This window comes from Oscarella lobularis, chromosome 16 (genome assembly GCF_947507565.1).
Source record: "Oscarella lobularis chromosome 16, ooOscLobu1.1, whole genome shotgun sequence".
In the NCBI taxonomy this organism is placed as follows: Eukaryota; Metazoa; Porifera; class Homoscleromorpha; order Homosclerophorida; family Oscarellidae; genus Oscarella; species Oscarella lobularis.
In genome coordinates, this window is record NC_089190.1 from 929450 (window position 1) to 948215 (window position 18766).

Here is an 18766-nt window from a genome sequence, read left to right on the forward strand (position 1 = left end):
CGACTCGCTCCATTAGATGGCTGAGGCCAGGTTAGATATCAGTGACATCAACAAAAAAACCGTTAGGTCAGCAAACTTAGCAAAGCATAGGCTTAAACGTGTAATAAAATAAAACCAAAAATTTCAGCCACTGACAGCTGCCTGCGGAATTCGAGTAAGACCCGGTCGAACTCGAATAAAGCGTCTCTTGGTGAGACAGGCAATTTTGTGCCCCAAAAGCGGACAGTAGCGACGACAAATCTTCTCAAACTCAGACGGCTTGGCAAGGGTGCCGTCAAAAAATGCTGACGGCACACCCACTTTCACAAAAAGCTCCACATCGACGTTTTTAACGGCTAAATGCTGCACGACTATCTGCTCTAAATGGTCGTGGCCAGCGAGAGGCTTCACGCTATCAACATGACTAATCGTCCCCAACTGATCATTCATGTTGACTTTGTTGACGTGAACGCACGATTTGATTTCGTCATAGAGAATCTCGCCCATGTCGGTAGAGACGTTACCGACAGCGGCAGAAAAGACAAAAGGGCCCGGAACAAGTATGTCGGTCAACCGAAATCTTACCGCGTCGTGATGGTGAGGATTTGTGATTTCCATTAGGCGGCAGAGACCGCGCGTTTGGCTCTCGCCCAGAACGTTTGTCAGTTCGTGAACGACGAGTTGGCCCGCAACAAGAGCAGGTTGAATCACGCGGGGCAGAAGACGTTCGATTGGCTGACCAACGACAAATTCTTCATATGGGGATTCAGCCGATTTTAGGAACGTTGGTTTGGGTTTCGCCTTTTTCTCCGGCATCGGCGGAACTAGAGCAAGCGTGTCGTCGTCAGAGAACATGGTCTTTTTTGTAGCCTGAAAAACGACGTCGTCGTACTGATTCACAAGCCAGTGAATCGAGCGAACGACGACGCTGCTTTCGCCGTCGCGTCCGATTTTCTTCTCGGCGTCAATGGGATAAAGGAGAGCGCGCAGCGTGTCGCCGACGACGACGCTGCGCCACTGGAAAGCGTCGTAGAGACCGAGGTGAACGCGTGCCTGTCGACTAAAGTCGGACACGGTGAAAGCAAGACTCATGCAGGCGAGCATGTGAAAGGGAAGCGCCACTTTTCCGCCAACTCGCTCAGCACTGTTCCACGGACTCGGCACTCGTCCGAAACTTGCTTCCCACGTCGACTTCCACGCATCGGTGATGGTCACTTCGTTCGCCGTCGAAACGACTTCGCCGAGACGAACCTCTGTCATCCTTCGCTGAAGCGTCGGATAGAGAAGACGCTCGGACGACACGTCGAGATCCATCGCCTTCTCGATCGCATTGTGCCGTTCGAGCATCCGATTGGCTTTCGCGACGTGAGGCGGCCCAATCATCTCGCGGCTCTCCTGCGCTGACTTGCGAACGGTTCCAATCGCAGTCGAGTCCCCAATACCAATCACTCTTTGAGCCCACTTCACTTCGTTGGGATCGTAGGCGAAAATGGTGTTCGCTTGGGCGACTTGAGCGAGCGACAGGCACACGCTTCCTACGAAGCCCGATCGTCGCATTCGTCGGCAAATTGACTCGAATCCGGCGTGATCGTCGAGCCACGTGTGGGCGCCCCAGATCGGCTCGATTCCGGCCGCTCTCGCCGCCAGCGCCGCCGTGCCGAAAAAGGCGTTGAACGCGTACGAGTCGTCGTCGCACAGGGCGACGGCGGACAAGTCGCCGGAGCCGACCAGCAGCGCGACGGTGCGCGACGACGCACGAACGATTTCGTCGATTCGAAAGAGCGCTCGCGGCGTTTCGGCCATGAGCGTGAGTCGAATCGATCCGCGTCGAATCGATTGGCTCGCTTCGGCGCGCGCTATCAGCTCGTCGACTCGACGAACGAGCGCCGTTGTTTCGACTTTGGGCACGAGAAAGCCGGCGACACCGGGTCGAGTGAGCGCCGAAATGTCGTCCTCGAGAAGCGTAGGATGGTTGTCGTCGTTGTTTATGCGGACGAAAAGACGCCTTGTCGTCGGAATAGCGCCGCTGCTCAACGCTTCGGCGTAATGAGCGCGAACGGTCGCCTTGCTAGCGATGGGAACCGAATCCTCGAGATCGAGAACGACGATATCCGGGCGACGTCCGACTGCCTTGTCCGTCGATCCGTGTTTCGCGAAAAGCCAAGATCGTGCTAGGTGATAATGGCATCGCTTTAACAAAGAAGCACGTTTCCTCTAGTTGTGATAAACTGGAGGAGCTCGAGCTTACGAGAGAGAGCCTTGACGGAAAACAACGTTTCGAACTTAGGGAGACGATGTGTTGTTGGATCATCGCAGGAGGACAGAATCGAGGGCGAGAAGAGCGCTGGCACCGGTATGTAGACGTGTCACGTGCTTTCTGTACCGTCTCCACGTGATTGGGTCGATTTCGTGCAATGGACGACGATGGATTGTCTCAGAGGACCGACAACGACGAAGCGACAGAGCTCATTTTGTCAGCAAGACAACGGAGTGACATTCTAACAAACACCGGCAGTTTCTATCTGGCCTACTTCCGTCTTCGCTGGTTTCGTCAATTCGAAACAAGCGCCAGGGTCGGTGGCATTCTTTTGACGATCCTCACCGTTGTCGGCTTTCTTGGTCGCGTTGTTTTCTTCTCGCCTTACATTCACACGATTTTCCGCGACGACACGAACGTTACTCATAATGAAACCGGAAGATCGTCGAAGATCGAAACGAATCTCTACGCAATCGCCCTCTTTTTTTCTCTCGCTCGCTTCGTCGCCAGTTTTCTTTTCGCGTTGCTCGCTTGGCTTGGCAATCGCAACGGCGTCTCGTGGCGACCGCCCATGCGCCCTCGTCTTCTCATTCTCTTCGGCTTCCTCAACTACGTCGCGCTCATTCTCCTCACGTACGCGAGTCCGCCCAATCGAACGAGCCTCTCACTCCAGCCAATTCTCGGCACCTCGATTGTTATCTACACGGTCATTTTCCAGCGGATCTGTCTCAAAACGAAGACAAGCTGGAGACGTCTTGCCTGCACGGGCGTCGTCCTAATCGGTCTCGTTGTCACGCTCGTGCCGACATTCACAAGCTTCCACAAGACCGGCACGGACTCTTCCGGATTGACGGAATCCCCACGGGACAAAGTGATCTGGACGTTCGTCTTCTTGATTGCCTTCCTTCCGCGTGCCCTGCTCGTCGTCTTGGCTCGAGGTGAATTGAAAGGTCGAGAGGGAAAGCGGGTTCACCTGGCCATCTTCATGTTCTACGTCAACTTGATCATACTCGTCTGCGTTCTGCTCAGCTTTTGGATATCGTTTATCGGCGGCCACGACTCGACGTCTGTTTGTCTTGGAACGGCTCTGCGCCAGGGTCTCTCTTGTTCCTTCGGTCACGCGCCCATGTCAGACGTTCAGGACTATGCAAATTCGGCCTGCCTGCTGCCGGCTGTTTACGGCTGGACTTCTGCAGTGTCGAACAATTTTGCCGCAATGGGAAGTTTCATGCTGGTGAAGCACGCAGAAGACGCCATATACTCTATTCTTGTGTCAGCGTTGGCTACTCCACTTGGTTTCCTTGTGTGGATCTTCTTCAGGCTCACGCCCCAAGTAATTCTTTCTTGTTCAGTTTGTTGATTATAAATGTGACTTGCGCTCCTTTTAGGCAACGCTCTCCTTCTGTCCTCATTTTGATAAAGAGTCTGCCTGGGTCCTGGGTGGGATTGTACTGGTCGTTCCTGGAGTTGTTCTATACAAATACCTAGGAAAAAAGACTCCAGCAGCAGAGGTTAACAACACTAGTGAGTCAGCAAGGTGAACTGCATGCTCAATTTTCGTACGTTAGATGTCATTATGTGTTGTCCAAAAAAACGTGTGTCCGTATGCCTTTCCATTCTGCAATCATGCTATTAGTCACTCAGCTAATAAAAACATTAAGAAACACCACTTTGTGAGTTCCTCCCTCAAACAATCCCTTTACCATTCGCTTAGCAGCGAAAATTCCCAGTGCAGACACACGACGTTCTATTTCAGTAAACTCAGTCTTCAGCGTTTGGAAGCACGCTTGCGCTGAAATTCGATTGGACGGATCGCGATCGACCATACGAGAGCAGAGCATGAACAAAGTAGGACGATCAGAGAGATTGTCCAACTGAGTCTGCCTCATGTCCGAAATAGGAAGCGCACCCGTGAAAATTTCAATCAATGACACGCCAACGCTGTACGCGTCGCTACGCAACGTGCTCGAAGAGGCAGTGCCATCAGAACGCGGCATTCGCTCGGGAGCGAGATACTGAAAACTCAGTGGGCCAGCGGATCGAGAACTCTCAATAAGATGAGCCGCTCCCAAGTCGCCCACTTTCACCTTCATATCTTTTCTTACGAGAAGATTCGAAGGACGGATATCGCCGTGGACGTAGGGCCTGGGACGAATCTCATGCAGATATGAGATTCCAGACGTCACGTCCATCGCAATAGATAGCTGTTCGAAAACGGTCAAGTAGGCCCCGGAAGCGTGAGAGGCGGTGAGAACTTCGTCGACCGATCCCTCAAGCAGTTCCATAACCATTTGAAGAGGAACTCCTTCTGCCATCACTGCTCCGCAAACGGTCATGATATTGGGATGATGGAGTCGGCTGCACACGAGAACTTCTTGTTGAAACATCGCAATGTTGTGTCGATCCGTCACGAGGTCGTGCATTTTTTTGACGGCAACTGGCGTTCCGCGCCATTGGCCAACGGAAACAGCTGAGCGTCAGAACATATTAGCAGAAACACCTATTGCTTAGAGTCTTTTTTCTAACCCGCGAATGCTCCTGATCCGAGTTTTTGATCCGTCAGGTGAACTTCGTCTCCATTGATGTTCAATACGTCAGTAACTTCGTCAAGACGTCGTTTCATTTCGTCACGAGACGCCTCAAGGGTTTGGCAACGCCTCAATGAAACAGCCATTTCTTCTCTACGATCCAGCCATCACGAATGCATCTCTAATTAAAGCAAATTTCTTGCCTATGACGACGTTGAGCTGCTTCGGCTGCTGACGTCAGTTCTTGTCTAAAATTCAAATAAGAAATGAAGCTCGTTACCGTGCTCCACCCCCAGTAACCTGATTAGAGCAATCGCTTCGTCTTTACGCTGTATAAGACGTTCCGCTGATGCAAGTTGCTCTCTGCGTGAAACGAAAGAACAATTTATGTTTCGGCTCGCACGAAAAAATTTATTTAATTCAGACAACCTAACGCTTTCGTTTTCTTTGTTCAATTCAGCACATCTACGTTGAAGAAGCTGCAACTGACTCTGCATCATTTCAATCTCTTCACTTCCACTTAGAAGAAAGCGACGCTGACGCGGAGGTGATCTTGCTGGTGGCCTTGGAGAAATAATTTCGCTTCCTATTATCCGGCAGGATTCGTTACGGCAACTTAATAGTATATAGTAAGCCTTACCAAGACGAAAATGGATAACAATGGGCTTTAATCGCTCATTCCAATCTTGTCCACCACAGACAAATACGTCTATAGTCATGTCTTCGTTCTGCACACGATGGCACGTGTGACGCCAAATCTTTCCCACTTGTCGATCAACATTAATCTATAGAAAAATCCGGAAGCATTACATAAACATAACAATGTCGTAAATGACTACCTGATAGGCTTCGGAATTGTCAGAATCCAAAACATAAATATAGTCAGAATTTGCTTTCTTTTCAACGAAATAGCCACCAACAAGAAGAGCAAATGATTTTTCTTCCAATCCTTGTTTTGCTATTTGACAAATTGTATGACCCCACCTGGGAGATATTCTGACATTGAAATCAATTATCGTCCAAGTCTAATCATTCGATTATAGAAACCAACAAATTAATAAGCGATTTACTTTATAATTTAGATTCATCACGCAAGACTGACATGCGTTCTTCACGTCAATACCATGAAGTAGCGCTCGATGCTGGTCAATGGTTGTCATGGCAGCGCGAACAAGGGGTTTGGGCCTCGTTCCTGTCAACTCCAAATCTGACCACACTCCTAGTCGTACAGTTTATTAATTAATTAAAACTGAAATGAAATGAAATCGAGTCTACTCACCTCTTTCATTGCCCTCTTCGAATTCAAAATCAAAAGCATCATTACTCCAGCCCAATTCTTCCTGAGTTGCACCAGACTGCAGTTGATCACGAGGAATCTTATCGCTCGCTCCCCCAAACATGATCATTTTCGATTGAATTGCACACAAACAGACGGATGAGCGTTCGTGCGGCTTCTTATTACCAATGGGCGTGGCCACTTCGATCCATTCCATTGTCTTCGGATCGAGGCGATAAACGATTCCCAATCGACCCTCGCCCGTGTTTCCGCCGTACGAATAGATCCTCTTGTCGATCACTACACATCGTGCGCCCGAACAAGGCGGAGGAATCGTTCGACCTTGAGTCAAGCGACGGGTCCATTTCTTTTCCTCTCTCTGAACATTCATCGAAAAGATTTCATTGCGGGGGAAGTACTTTGATTCATCCCATCCACCGAAGAGATGCAGGTGATCGTCGACCAACGCGCATTCGTGTGACCACCGTTCGTCGGGGGAATCGTTTCCGCGAAGTTCGGGGAGCGAGATCGCCATTTCCGTAGTTGGCACTGCGCACGCGCGAACACTGGCAGCCCGGAAGTAAAACTGTGGTGTGAAACCATAGATATTGGAGAAACGGTTTGATCACGATGAATAGATCGCTTGCGTGCAAGTAATCGACTAGAGTGGACGTCACTTTCCCGGAAGTTCACCAAGCCCAAGTGGGGCTCCCAAGTGGTACAGTGCTTCTCAGCATGAATTTCCACTCCCTTAAAGTGCGCTAGCTTAGCAACCGAAGGTCGTACGGGGTCCCCGAAAAGACCGGGAGACTCGCAAGACCCTAATCTATTTAGTAGTGAAGGTCCGGTTGCTATGCTCCTACGTAGAGCAAAGATAGCGAGTCAACCAATGGCAGAGGTTCGCGCAATCACGTGACCTTAACTGCGATTGGTTGATCTATCCGACCGTTAGACAGAGTCCCGTATTTAGCCTCGGTTTACTTAGGCCTGGTGGCCTTTTCGAGAACTAAATACCGATCTTATCTACTGTAGAACAAGCGCAAAAGCACATAGAAACCATTTGTAGGGAAAAAAATTAGTATCGTAATTTTCGGGCACGCGAAAGGTTCTGGAATCATTTTATTAGCATTCGAATAACGCGTAAAGCCCAGCGGCTGTGGCGAAAACCCACTGTAACATCGGATTTCGAAGCGAAATCGTTCCTCTGTTTTAAAGCGCGCTAAAGGAAATGTAGGGAAGTTTTCGAAACGGGATAGCTCCTAAAGGAAACCACTTAGAGCTAAACCCTACGATGAATTTTTAGAGTATTGGGTGTAGAATAAGACTGCGCTTGTCCGAATTCGATAAGTGCTATGGTTCCTCGAGAAAACGAACCTAAAGTCAGGGTGCTATTCGGTACTTATCGGTCTGTAAACTGGAAACGAAAGCGAATTTAGGCAAACGCTACGATGAATTTTTAGATTATGCACTATAGAACAAAAACTCTTTGGGAAGTCCTCTGAGAAACGCGGGTTTGGATATAGAAAACGCGCGTTTCCGAAACGACTGCTGTTCGAAGAATGTCGCGACCTAGCGCCTTCCTACTTAGTGATACTTCTTAGATAAGCCGCGGTATTGCAGATAGGTACATTAGGAAACAGTTTCCAAAATTGTAGACGCGTATGTTTTACCAAATTTGAATTACGCGCCTTTTAAGCGCGCGCTAGCGGATTGGAAACTTATGCTGAGAAGCACTGTACACAATCTGTACAATGTACTGTAATCCCTGATGTAATGCAGTAGGCATTCCCGTATGCATTTTCAAATTGTTGTACGACTCTGAACACAAACAAAAAAGCGAACGGGGAAAAGTCAAAAAGGGAAAAATTCTCTTAGCTAATCGCACTCCTCTCTCGGGTAGAGCATGGTCCCGCCAGACTGATCCGGATCATAGTAATTGTACGAGATAACGGGAACGCCCTGCAAGTCTTTAACGAAAACGGTTCTCTTCGTTTGTAGCTCAAAGCAACACGCGTTTTGATTTACCTATGAAACCAAAGAAGTTTAACTTCCAAAACAATGCTCTAGAGATCTTGGAACTCACTTCGTCAAGATAGACTCTGACTCTGCGGTCTTGCTTGTCAATTCTCTTTATTTGGCACGTTCCTTGTTTCTCCAGCTAGATTAGAAATCAATACTGTACTAAAAATCCGATCCAATTAGCTCTTTTTACTTCCTTGAGATCAGAATCAGTAGGAATGAATCCGGAAAATAGCGTGATATCAGTCAGAGCCATATTTGAACTGCTTGGTTTCTCTAGCAACCAACTAATTAAACACGAAATGTCGTTAGAAAAGATGTAAGGAAGACAAAAGAATCCTTACCGGTTGCAAACCCTTATCTTGTACGAGCACGCTTTCCCTTTAGTATAACTCATTGTTGCCATGGCCGTCACTTCGAAAGCCACTTCTTCCGGCAGCTCTGGTGTATTGTACATGACGCCTGCTTGAATGAGGACGCATCCGACTCCAAAAAAATGAGCAGTCAACGTTGAAGGAAGCGTCGGAATATTGAGAGTCTGCATGTCTTGAGAATTGGACGAATTGACAGACAACGACCAGGAATTTTTGGAGTTGATACTCATGCGAACTCTCATATTCACGTCAGAAGGCGTCGCTGCCAAAGACGCGTACTCAGAGAGCGCTTGTAAAGCCACTACCGTATCCTAATAATCCCGAATAAACGTCTACAATTGCAACTTATTATATTATATTAATTAACCTGGGTCGATCGGAAGCCTCCAGAAGGATTTCTTTGTTCGACGAGCCAGCGGACAATTCTCGAGCTACTGTCTACGTTTCCGCGACATTTGAAGGCGAGCAGTGCATACGCGCTTGTTTCCACATCACACGAGCGGCTAGCACAGGGAAGACCCCAACGACGCCCGTAGCAGAATTGATTACTTTCCTTTGAATAGTTCCAGTGCATTGAGTCGCCATCCACCGCAGCGCAACTGAGTAGTTGATTAAGTAGTTCGTCGGCCCTAGGATGGCCAGCTTTGCAAAATACGTTGGAAATGACAGCCAAGGCATAATTATTTTCGCAGTCATTCGCGAGGCAGAACGAACTGAGAAAAGCCAATGCTATAAGCATAGATGGATCCTAGAAGGTAAAGAGAACCGATTAGATCTATTTCAGACCACGTAGGGCTATACACAGTGACAGTCTCACAGATGGCGGTACGCCTGCCTCCAATAGAGCAAGCGCAACATAGGCGGTCAGGCCGCATTTCCCTCCTGAGCAGCCCTGCATTTCCTTGTCAATAACGCGGCAAACACTTGGAAATGAGCCATCTCGACTCTGCTTATTCTTCGCCCAGTTCATCGCCTCTTCTTGAACGTTCTGATCTATGTCAATAATTCCATGCGCTTGACTAAACGTTCTAACTACGAAGGCAGTTAACCTACGTAACGGTTATATAGCTAGAGTCTATACACTGCTTTCAGATACATACCACATGCTGCCACATTTGTCGCTGTTTCCGAAAGCACTGTACGATCCGTCATCTCGTTGAAAAATCATCTGTCTTTGATAACCTAGACCAAAATGTCATGATATCATTATTCAAGTATTAAAGGTCACCTTTCATCATAATGCCAAGAGCTTTGTCCTTCGTTTTTTTATCCAATTTCCCAACTGTCGTAAGATAACGTGTAATATAAACGCCAGGAGAGAAATTAATCATATTCTGTTCTCCGCATCCGTAGGGAAGTCGAAGTAGATTTTCCAGCCCTTCGATAGAAGGCCCCATGTAATCCGCTAAAAAGAATAGTTAAAAATGCTCCAGCACGAAATACAACTGTACGTGTTACACTGACGACTGCCCTCTCGGAGTCAGGGACATAAGAGAGGGGAAGGTTGAGATTAAATACTTTTTTAGCCCTTTGAACATCATCTGTAGTAAAATGATTTTTAGATTAAAACTTCAAAGCAGATTCTGTGTGCCTTGGAGACAAACGAAGGACGATAGCCCGTATTCCTTTTCGATACCTTCTGGCTATAGAGATTTTTTTATTATAATAGACTCATTATTTACAACTACTGGTTTTCCTACCTCTACTAGAAGTGGTCGAATTACTGCATCGGCTGCTTGAGTCGATCTTGCCGTACATTTTATTGGAAGATAACCGACTTTGAGAGGAACAATGAAGTAGTCGACTGAACGTGCTTCTCCCGCTGGTATGGCCAAGCTGCGTCTAGAGCCCGCTGGCCCATCAAATTTTGATTCCATAATGCTAATTTCACGTGAATCTGCTTCTAACTCAACCAAAGCCTAAATATTGGTTTAAGAACGGATTGATCTAATATAACCATGTACAGACAGTGAGGTAGGCATCGATGTAATTGAAGACAGTGACTCTCACTTCAAGTTTCTCGCCTCGAATGACTGAATATGGCAAAGAGAGAGACACAAAGAACGGCTGAAAAACTCGAAGAGACGCTGGCCTCGAAATGCTAATTGAATTTTTAGACGACAAAGCAAAACCGTCAGCAATCCACGACGTTATAGTGTCCGGAGCAGTCAACGTCAGACTATGGGTTCGTGAATTTTTGCTGTAGATGGAGACAGGTAGAAGAAAAGCGCGAATGATTGTGCAAGATTTCTTACTTCAGCTGAATATCCGTCCATATCCACGTTTCGGGAAAGTTGAATCGCTCTCTCTTGACATCAACAAGTTCTGTAGTTGTCTCATCTTCGATTTTCACTAAAAGGTCCGCAGAAGGTAACGTGCCGGATCTTAAAAATACTTCTAATTAGGCAAACAAAGAATATGCAGTCAGAATAGCTACAGTATAATGCACTTGTGCTCACTACGACAACAGCTGTAGTTTGGTGGTGGCTCATCGCTTTTACATGTAGGACCTACATTTCTCCAATTAGTCTCAAGCTGTAGCCCGGCAGCCTAAATATAATCTAAAAAACCAAACAATACTATTGAGACAAATTTTCTTACTTTGTAGAAGCCCGAGGCTGAAACGAATTTGCATTCTCTGAATGCGACTGAGATACAAACACTTTTATAGCAATCTGACTCCGGACAGCGATGCCGAACCGAACTAACGGAACGCTTGCGTTTGCATCCATACTGAGGACAGTAGCAAATTATGCGGTAACTACAATCAAAAGATTCGCGAGGCAAATTAATCAAAGACGAGCCAAAGAGAGCCGCTTCTGCTTGAACCTAAACGACGCTAGTTTAATTCAATATGACATAATTTAAAATAGATATTCTTTGCACTTGTTGTGCTGTGAGTTGGGTTTTAGCCTGCTGAAGGTAGACGCTTTGGTCGACGGACACAAGACCGACGTAAGACCCACGAGCAGCTTCAATTTGCAGACTCGCGTTCTCCCCAGGCTTGACTTGATTCCGGTTGAATTTCAATGACAGCTACAAGCAGACAATTCATTATAAAAGAGACAATATCTGGAACGAACTTGATGCCGGGAATTCGCCGTGACAGGTAAGTTGAGATTTACAGCTGACAATGTTTTCTGACCAACGACAATTGTCACTTGAGGAATCATCGTCGACGTCACTCGATATCGAAACGAGCAATGATATTTAAATGGCCGTGCCAGTCCTTTGGTATCACATATCTCATCCGATACGTTAGTGGCATTGATGTCAATAGAATTTGGTAAGCATGACAACGTATTTAGAACGGTTCCTTTGCTAAGAACCTATAAACAATTTTGCTTATACCAGTTTACGTGTTTTGTGAGCTTACAATAGCGCTGCCTTTGCCCGAGTGAGTAAAATACGCATCGAACACGTGTACTTCGTCTACTGTCAATACATTCATAGAGTTAAAAACTACAGCTCCTCCCGGCGAAAAGATCACGGCGCTCTCGCCGCTACGTGCAAAAACCCGGCTATAACTCACACCCTCAGCCTGGTAAAAATGCCTTAGAAACGGAAATAATCAGTTCTTTTTAGACCTTACGGTGCACGAAATTGAAAGGGCACTACACGGAGCGCAAAATTCGATAAGAGCTGTGCCATTGTCGTCAGTCGTCAGTTCAGTCGTGTAAATCTGTTCTTTGTCAGGACCACATTTATTTTCTTTCTTTAGCAGTGCATTACAAGTGAATTTCACTCTTGCCCCACTGTAAGGTTTTCCCGAAACGATGCTCGTTATCACCTGAAAATAAACTCCGGACTTATATAAATAATGGCAGGGTGAATTGACCTCACGGTATATCGCGTTTTGCGACAGGGAAAGAAAGCGTCAAAATCCAATTGTACTATCTGAATTTGGTAGGGATTGCTCCGAATAGGAATTTTCAAAATTCCTTCACAGGCTACTTCGTCTCCCGACGTCGGATCCGTCACGTTCGCTTCAAGGCGAACTGCGCCGGAGCACGTAACAGAGCTCATACATGGTGTACGAACGCAAACGGTTTTCTCACCATGAATCTAAAGTTGATGTCTGTCAATTAGTTGTATGAAATGCATGCATGCTGTTCACCATACCGAATCTAAAACGACTTCCCTTTTTGCGTTCCAACACTGACGACCAGTCTGCGCTATCGTTCCCGGAACAATCGTTGCCGTGGCTGAAACGGTTCCTTTCACCTTTTGTCCATATGTGTATCTAGATTGGCAAATGGCAATACAGTACATGAAATCGTTTGGTTTGGAGAAGAGTCTCACGTCGCACTGATGGTGTAGCAAACTTCATGCCTAGAAGGAATACATGACAACTGATCATCTTTGGGGTAAATAGTGCACGAAAATTTAGGCAAAACTACGAAAAACAATGACGAATCGTATGCAGTCCATATATCTTTAGCCTAACCGTATTCCTTGACTTCGACTGAAAAACATTTCTCTAGCGTTTGAATCACACCCTGATGACTCGTAGAAGCATCATTGCTCAAAGAAAAGTAGCCTTCTTACATTGAGCGATGCGCACACGAAGTATTTTCCAAGCACCGGTTCGCTAGAAAGCGGAAAGTTGAATCGCGCAACGCCTATAATCATCGCCCAGTCACTTGTCTATGTATAACAAAAGCAATTTACCTGAATGGAGAGTAAGGTTCTTGAGGGATGTCATCAAAGCATTTTTAGGATTCTAAAAATCCCTCAAGGCTTGTTCTCATACCAGAATTACGTTATCCGGCTTACTCGAACTCGAACCGTCACTTTTCCCTGAGTTGCGGTCAAACGCGAAGCAGTCAAGACGATGACTCGGCCAAGAACTAAACACAAATGTCGTCGTTGCTCTCCGACAAGATGATCTTACTAGTCTGTCCCGGTTGATAAACAGGTTTATCCGTCTGAATCATAACTATTCGGTTACTTGATCGAATGCGGAAGCTACTCCTAAAATTTCTCATTGCCCCCTGCTTTGACGTCATTCTGACGTCAATCCGATGCCTTCCCGGGAGAGTCGAATCCGAAAGCTTAGGAAACAATAACTGCTCGGTCATGCACAAGTTCTTTCTACCTTCGCAAAAAAGGTGGCGGACTGGCGTCTGGTCAAATTGCGACTCATAACGCCAATCAGGCTCTGACCCGTTTCTCCGTCTTTGACATTAAGAGTAATGTAAAGTGGAAATGGATTGATTCGATTTCCGTCTTTGTCAGTCCTCATTTTCCGAGGGCCTTTCTCTGCGTAAATCGTCACGGCAAACGTCTCTCCAACAAAGACGGCACGCTGGACAACGATGCGATATCGATAGGAAAGACCAGCCTCCGCTTCAGATCTTAGAAAAGATCCTCAGTAAAGAATTTGAGGTTTATCGATCTAGCTAGACTTACGACGGACGGGTACCGAAAAACAGTTTGTGTGCCGGTGGGGGATGCATATTAACTTGAGATGCGACAAAAGCGACGAGAAGAGACGGGCCCATAAGTCTTGTCATCATGGTAACCCACTTCATTATTGCTCCGACGTCCACGGCACGGACGAGCAACTGTGCCCCTCGATCATGTGACCGTTCTAATTTCGAAGATGCCTGTACGGACCAGATTGAGCAGACGGGCGGAAGCATTTAGAACAGTGCTTCTTGGATAGAAGAAGGGCTATTCCTTTCTATTCCCACGCCCATCTTGCCTTAACCCCCGTCGATATTCTGCCAACCAACAAGTCGTGCGTCTCGATCAGGCATCACCGTCGTTCCAGAGTTTTGGTGCGGGCTCTTTTATATCCCTAATGTGCTATTGTGATACCAAGTGACTGTATTTGTGTATGTAGCGTGTATATATGCGTGCAGTATGTGACGTCATGCATAGCGTGCTGTCCTTAGACTATAGAGTCTTACACCACATCCTTCTTTCCCAGAACACAACAACTGGAACAACTACTGGAAACGAGCTGGGAGAACAATGCGGCGTCCGCTGCGAGAAGTGGTTGCTGCAGGCGGATTTGGAGTAGCTTCCGGCGATGATGGCGGTTCGTCTTCTTCATCAAAGACGTCGTCGGGGGCAGCATTCATCGTGACGAGGTAGCGACGATTTCGTCGAAACTCTCCACTTCTCGAGGCCACCACGTATGACCTGGGCGCGTCGTGTAGCTTGATAACGCGGCCATATTCTTCACGGTCTTTAATCCACACCGTGTCTCCCTCTCTCAGGGAAGGAAGCTCTTTTGCACGGTGGCGGTCATCGTGGATCTCCTTCGACCGAGCGCGTGCTTGCTGGTCGAACTGGCGGATCTGGTCGATCGGCGGCGTAGCCGGAACCAGAGAAGACTCCGATAGAGGAATAGTTGTCCTGATGCGTCGTCCCATTAAAATTTCTGCAGGCGAGAGGCCGTTAGCGAGAGGAGACGAGCGGTAGACCATCAGGGCGAGATTGGGGTCAGATGACTTGGAAAGGAGGCTTTTGACGGTTTTGACCATCCTTTCCGCTTCCCCATTGCTCTGTGGGTGATTGGGGCTGCTCGTGATATGAGCGAAACCGTATTCTTTAGCAAAGGCAGAAAATTGCGTTGAACTGTATTGCGGTCCGTTGTCGGAACGCAGGATCTTTGGGATTCCATGCCGAGCGAAGATGGATTTGAGGCGAGAGATGACTGTCGAGGACGACGTTTCCGGCAGTTGAGCGATTTCCGGAAAACGTGAAAGATAGTCCACGACGAGGAGATAATGTGCTCCGTTCCATTCGAATAGATCGCTACCCAAAACCTCCCATGGAAGATTGGGGGCGCCGGACGGAAGAAGCGGCTCGGGCGCAACCGGACGTAGAGGGCGGCAGACAGAACACTCGTTGACGAGCGAGGCGAGCTGAGTGCTGAGACCCGGCCACCAAACTGAAGTTGCCGCGCGAGCTCGACATTTGACGATGCCTTGATGTCCGGCGTGAAGCCGTGCGAGCGTGTCCTGGCGTAAAGCTCGAGGAATATAGAGACGTTGGCCTCGAAGTAAGAGACCGTCGGAAACAGTGAGTTCCGCAGCGACAGAGTGGCATATTTTCTGGTCGCCTTTGAGTGTGCGAGGGGCGGGCCATCCTTTAGAGCAGAATGTCATGATTGCTTGACACTCTTCGTCAGCAGCCTGGGCGTCGCGTAATTCTTTGAGGCGAACGTCCGATATTGGAAGCGAAGCAAGAACGTCCACTTGGTACAGATCAGCCTCGATTTCTAGCGAAGCAAGCGAATCGTCAGCTTCCGCCGATGACTCCGGAAGAGGAGCACGCGAAAGCGTGTCGGGCGTGAACATTTCTGCACCAGGACAGTGTGAAATAGTAAAGCTGAATCGGCGTAAACGAAGTCGAAATCGTTGGACGCGAGGCGGTAAGTCTTCGAGACGTTTAACCGGGCTGAGTAGCGAGACGAGCGGTTTATGATCCGTAACCGCGTGAAAGTCCATTCCCAGCAGATAATCGCTGAAACGGTCGCATGCCCAGCAGAGAGCGTATGCCTCCTTTTCTATCTGAGCATAGCGTTGTTGCGTCGGAGTAAGCGACTTTGAGACGTAAGAAACAGGGCGGAATGAATCGTCGTCTTGTTTCTGTAGCAGGACAGCGCCGAGACCGAATGATGAGGCATCTGCGGTCACGACTGTCTGACGGTGTGGCGAATAGTGAGCGAGTAGATCCGTAGAAGTGAGATCCGATTTTAGCTTTTTGAAAGCGTCGGCCTGACGTTTGTCCCATTTCCACGGAGTGCCTTTAGCGAGGAGCGAGCGAAGCGGCTCCGTTGTGTTTGAGAGATGCGGAATGAATTTCCCAAACTGGTTCACCATGCCAAGAAACGAACGAAGCTCAGGAAGATTGCGCGGCGGAGCCATTTCCGTGACTGCTTTGACCTTGTCGGGATCGGGACGGACACCCGAGCGATCGATGATTTGTCCGAGGTACTTCAAGGACGAAACGGAGAAGACACACTTATCGTAATTTAGTGTGATGCCGATGTCCTGAAGACGCGTAAGGACTGCGCGAAGACGAGTGTCGTGTTCCTCCTGAGTTGATCCGTAAATCAGAATATCGTCCATGAGGCATAACGTTCCAGCCAACCCAGCAAGACATTCTGACATCTTTTTCTGAAAATATTCTGGGGCCGATGAAATGCCAAACGGAAGGCGGTGATAACGGTAGCGACCAAAGGGCGTCATGAACGTTGTGAGCAGAGACGATTCGGCAGCCAAGATAATTTGCCAAAACCCACTGTTTGCGTCGAGTTTGCTGAAAACAGCGGCATTCTCGGCGATCTGAGCGAGGATGTGATCCACCGCGGGCAGCATGTGGCGTTCCCGTTTCACACTAGCATTGAGCTGAACGAAATCCGCGCAAATTCGCACCTTTGAGCGGGATTTTGGAACCACTACCATTCCTGCACACCATTCGGTAGGCTGATCGACTTTAGAGACAACCCCAAGTCGTTCCATACGCTCCAGCTCTTCTTTAACCGCTGGGAGACGAGGGACTGCAACGCGACGAGGGGCAGCAATCGAGAATGGGCGGGCGTTATCTTTGAGTTGGATTGTGTACTGGCCAGGAAACTTGCCTAGTCCAGTAAAAAGCTTGGGAAAGGCGAGGCGAACTTGCTGAGTCGAATCAAGCGTGTCGATCCGTTGAATCAGCTGCAGAGACGTGCTCGCGTTGCGAGAAAGAAGTGGCGTGTGCAAGTCCTTGATCACGTAGATGTTTTCCTCCGGAAGTGAGGGACATCCCTCTATACGGGACAGCGAGGACCGAAACATGCCTATGATAGAGAGATTTGCACCCGAAGCGGTTCGAAGTTTCGTCGTTGGCTGCGTGAGAGGAGTGCGAAATGCCATTCGATAAAGAGATTCCGGAATGGCGGTGGCGTCGGCGCCAGAATCGATCTTGAAGACGACCGGAACTACGCCCACGCGCAGAGGCACTAACCACGGTCGATCCGGGGAATTTTCGGTGACGTCAAGATGTAGGGCACCGAGAAACACAGCCGCGTCGTCCGATTCGGCGACTTCGTTGAGCGCACGCGATTTAGGATCGTCGCGTCGCACGGGCGCGCTACGACAGACGCGGGCGTAGTGTCCGTGTTTTCGACAGATTCCGCATTCTGCGTTCGCGGCGGGGCAATTGGCGCGAGGATGCGTCGCGTTGGCTCCGCACCAACCACAGGACTTCGTCGACGCGGCGCGAGACGATTTCGATTTGTCGCTAGGCGCGACGGGCGTCGTTTTCGGCGGCTTCGATTGACGGGGGCGTGACGTTCCCACGCGTGAAGACGGCGTGGCGCGTGAAGTAGCCACCGCGTCGAGAGCAGCTGCAGCTGGCGGGATCGACGCTTGAGCGCGGACGACGGGCTGATGTCCGTGGATGTCTTCATTTTGGCGGACTTGGGTGATGACCCTTTCGAGGGTGAGGTCCGCTTGAAGTTGGAGTTTTCGCGAGAGCTCGTGGTCGCGAATTCCCACGACAATTCGGTCGCGGATGAGGTCTTCGCGTAAGTCGTCGTACGCGCAGTGCTCGGCGAGCGTGAAAAGAGCCGTGATGAAGGCCTCCGCTTTTTCGCCTTCGCGCTGGACTCGCTGATTGAAGACCGCTCGTTCATAGATGACGTTCCGCTGCCGGACGAAGTGATTCTGGAACTTCTGTTTCACAGTGTCGTACTTGTCGGCGTTCGCTGCTGTCAGATTGAACGATTTGAATATCTCCTCCGCCTTTCTGCCGAGATGAAAGAGGAGCGTGTTGACTTGGACCTTTTCCCCCTTTTTATCGAGGCCCGAGGCGATTCGGAACCGTTCGAAATGGTCGATCCATAGGGGCCATTCTTTTGCGCCGTTGCGCATGTCGAAACGTTCGGGGTGAAGAGATTGCATTACGATCGAATCCTAGACTGTCACCATGTGCTATTGTGATACCAAGTGACTGTATTTGTGTATGTAGCGTGTATATATGCGTGCAGTATGTGACGTCATGCATAGCGTGCTGTCCTTAGACTATAGAGTCTTACACCACACCTAACGTCATGATCCCACCAGTCCACTCGAACTGCTCCAGGGACCCTGGAACGGAACGGCCTAAAGCTAGCCGGGGTAGGCCTGCCCGCCAGCCGTCATACGGGAGAGAGGGAAGAGCCTGGGGACGAGGCTAGCGGAGAAGAGTCTAGACTCGTTCACCCACAGTGTAGGCGTAGATACAGTACTGTACAGTAGAAGAAATTCTTCCCTAAACTGGAATGCGCACTGCGCAGGCTGCTGCGGACTGCTGCGCACTGCGCACTCTTCAAAGCGCTCAAAAACTATGGGCG

General features: G+C 48.7%; 4 protein-coding genes across 4 annotated transcripts; 1 reads left to right on the top strand and 3 right to left on the bottom strand.

The window, feature by feature from the left end:
- Window positions 1-31: 31 nt before the first annotated feature.
- On the bottom strand, window positions 32-3726 carry LOC136196764 (uncharacterized). The gene is made up of 2 exons (XM_065986394.1): window positions 2228-3726; window positions 32-2169 (listed from the first exon to the last, which is right to left on the bottom strand). The coding sequence occupies exons 1-2, from the start codon at window positions 2288-2290 to the stop codon at window positions 124-126; spliced, it is 2109 nt and encodes a 702-aa protein (XP_065842466.1). The 5' UTR covers window positions 2291-3726; the 3' UTR covers window positions 32-123.
- On the top strand, window positions 2154-3912 carry LOC136196766 (uncharacterized). The gene is made up of 2 exons (XM_065986395.1): window positions 2154-3569; window positions 3625-3912. Exons 1-2 carry the CDS (start codon window positions 2394-2396, stop codon window positions 3775-3777), a joined length of 1329 nt encoding a protein of 442 aa, XP_065842467.1. The 5' UTR covers window positions 2154-2393; the 3' UTR covers window positions 3778-3912.
- LOC136196763 (uncharacterized) lies at window positions 3775-6778 on the bottom strand. Its single transcript, XM_065986392.1, has 9 exons — window positions 6044-6778; window positions 5835-5983; window positions 5604-5789; window positions 5405-5549; window positions 5194-5350; window positions 5065-5127; window positions 4968-5012; window positions 4763-4917; window positions 3775-4706 (listed from the first exon to the last, which is right to left on the bottom strand). Exons 1-9 carry the CDS (start codon window positions 6573-6575, stop codon window positions 3877-3879), a joined length of 2262 nt encoding a protein of 753 aa, XP_065842464.1. The 5' UTR covers window positions 6576-6778; the 3' UTR covers window positions 3775-3876.
- Window positions 6779-7825: 1047 nt separating this feature from the next.
- On the bottom strand, window positions 7826-18763 carry LOC136196762 (CD109 antigen-like). Its single transcript, XM_065986391.1, has 30 exons — window positions 18477-18763; window positions 13846-14236; window positions 13532-13790; window positions 13328-13487; window positions 13210-13283; window positions 13105-13156; window positions 12982-13055; window positions 12881-12932; window positions 12736-12829; window positions 12556-12676; window positions 12277-12498; window positions 12026-12223; window positions 11810-11974; window positions 11517-11762; window positions 11320-11469; window positions 11035-11262; window positions 10893-10983; window positions 10689-10830; window positions 10402-10633; window positions 10134-10352; window positions 10025-10076; window positions 9885-9974; window positions 9662-9838; window positions 9534-9615; window positions 9251-9482; window positions 8801-9181; window positions 8404-8744; window positions 8253-8346; window positions 8124-8198; window positions 7826-8065 (listed from the first exon to the last, which is right to left on the bottom strand). Exons 2-30 carry the CDS (start codon window positions 14076-14078, stop codon window positions 7916-7918), a joined length of 4686 nt encoding a protein of 1561 aa, XP_065842463.1. The 5' UTR covers window positions 14079-14236; window positions 18477-18763; the 3' UTR covers window positions 7826-7915.
- Between the last annotated feature and the right edge of the window lie 3 nt (window positions 18764-18766).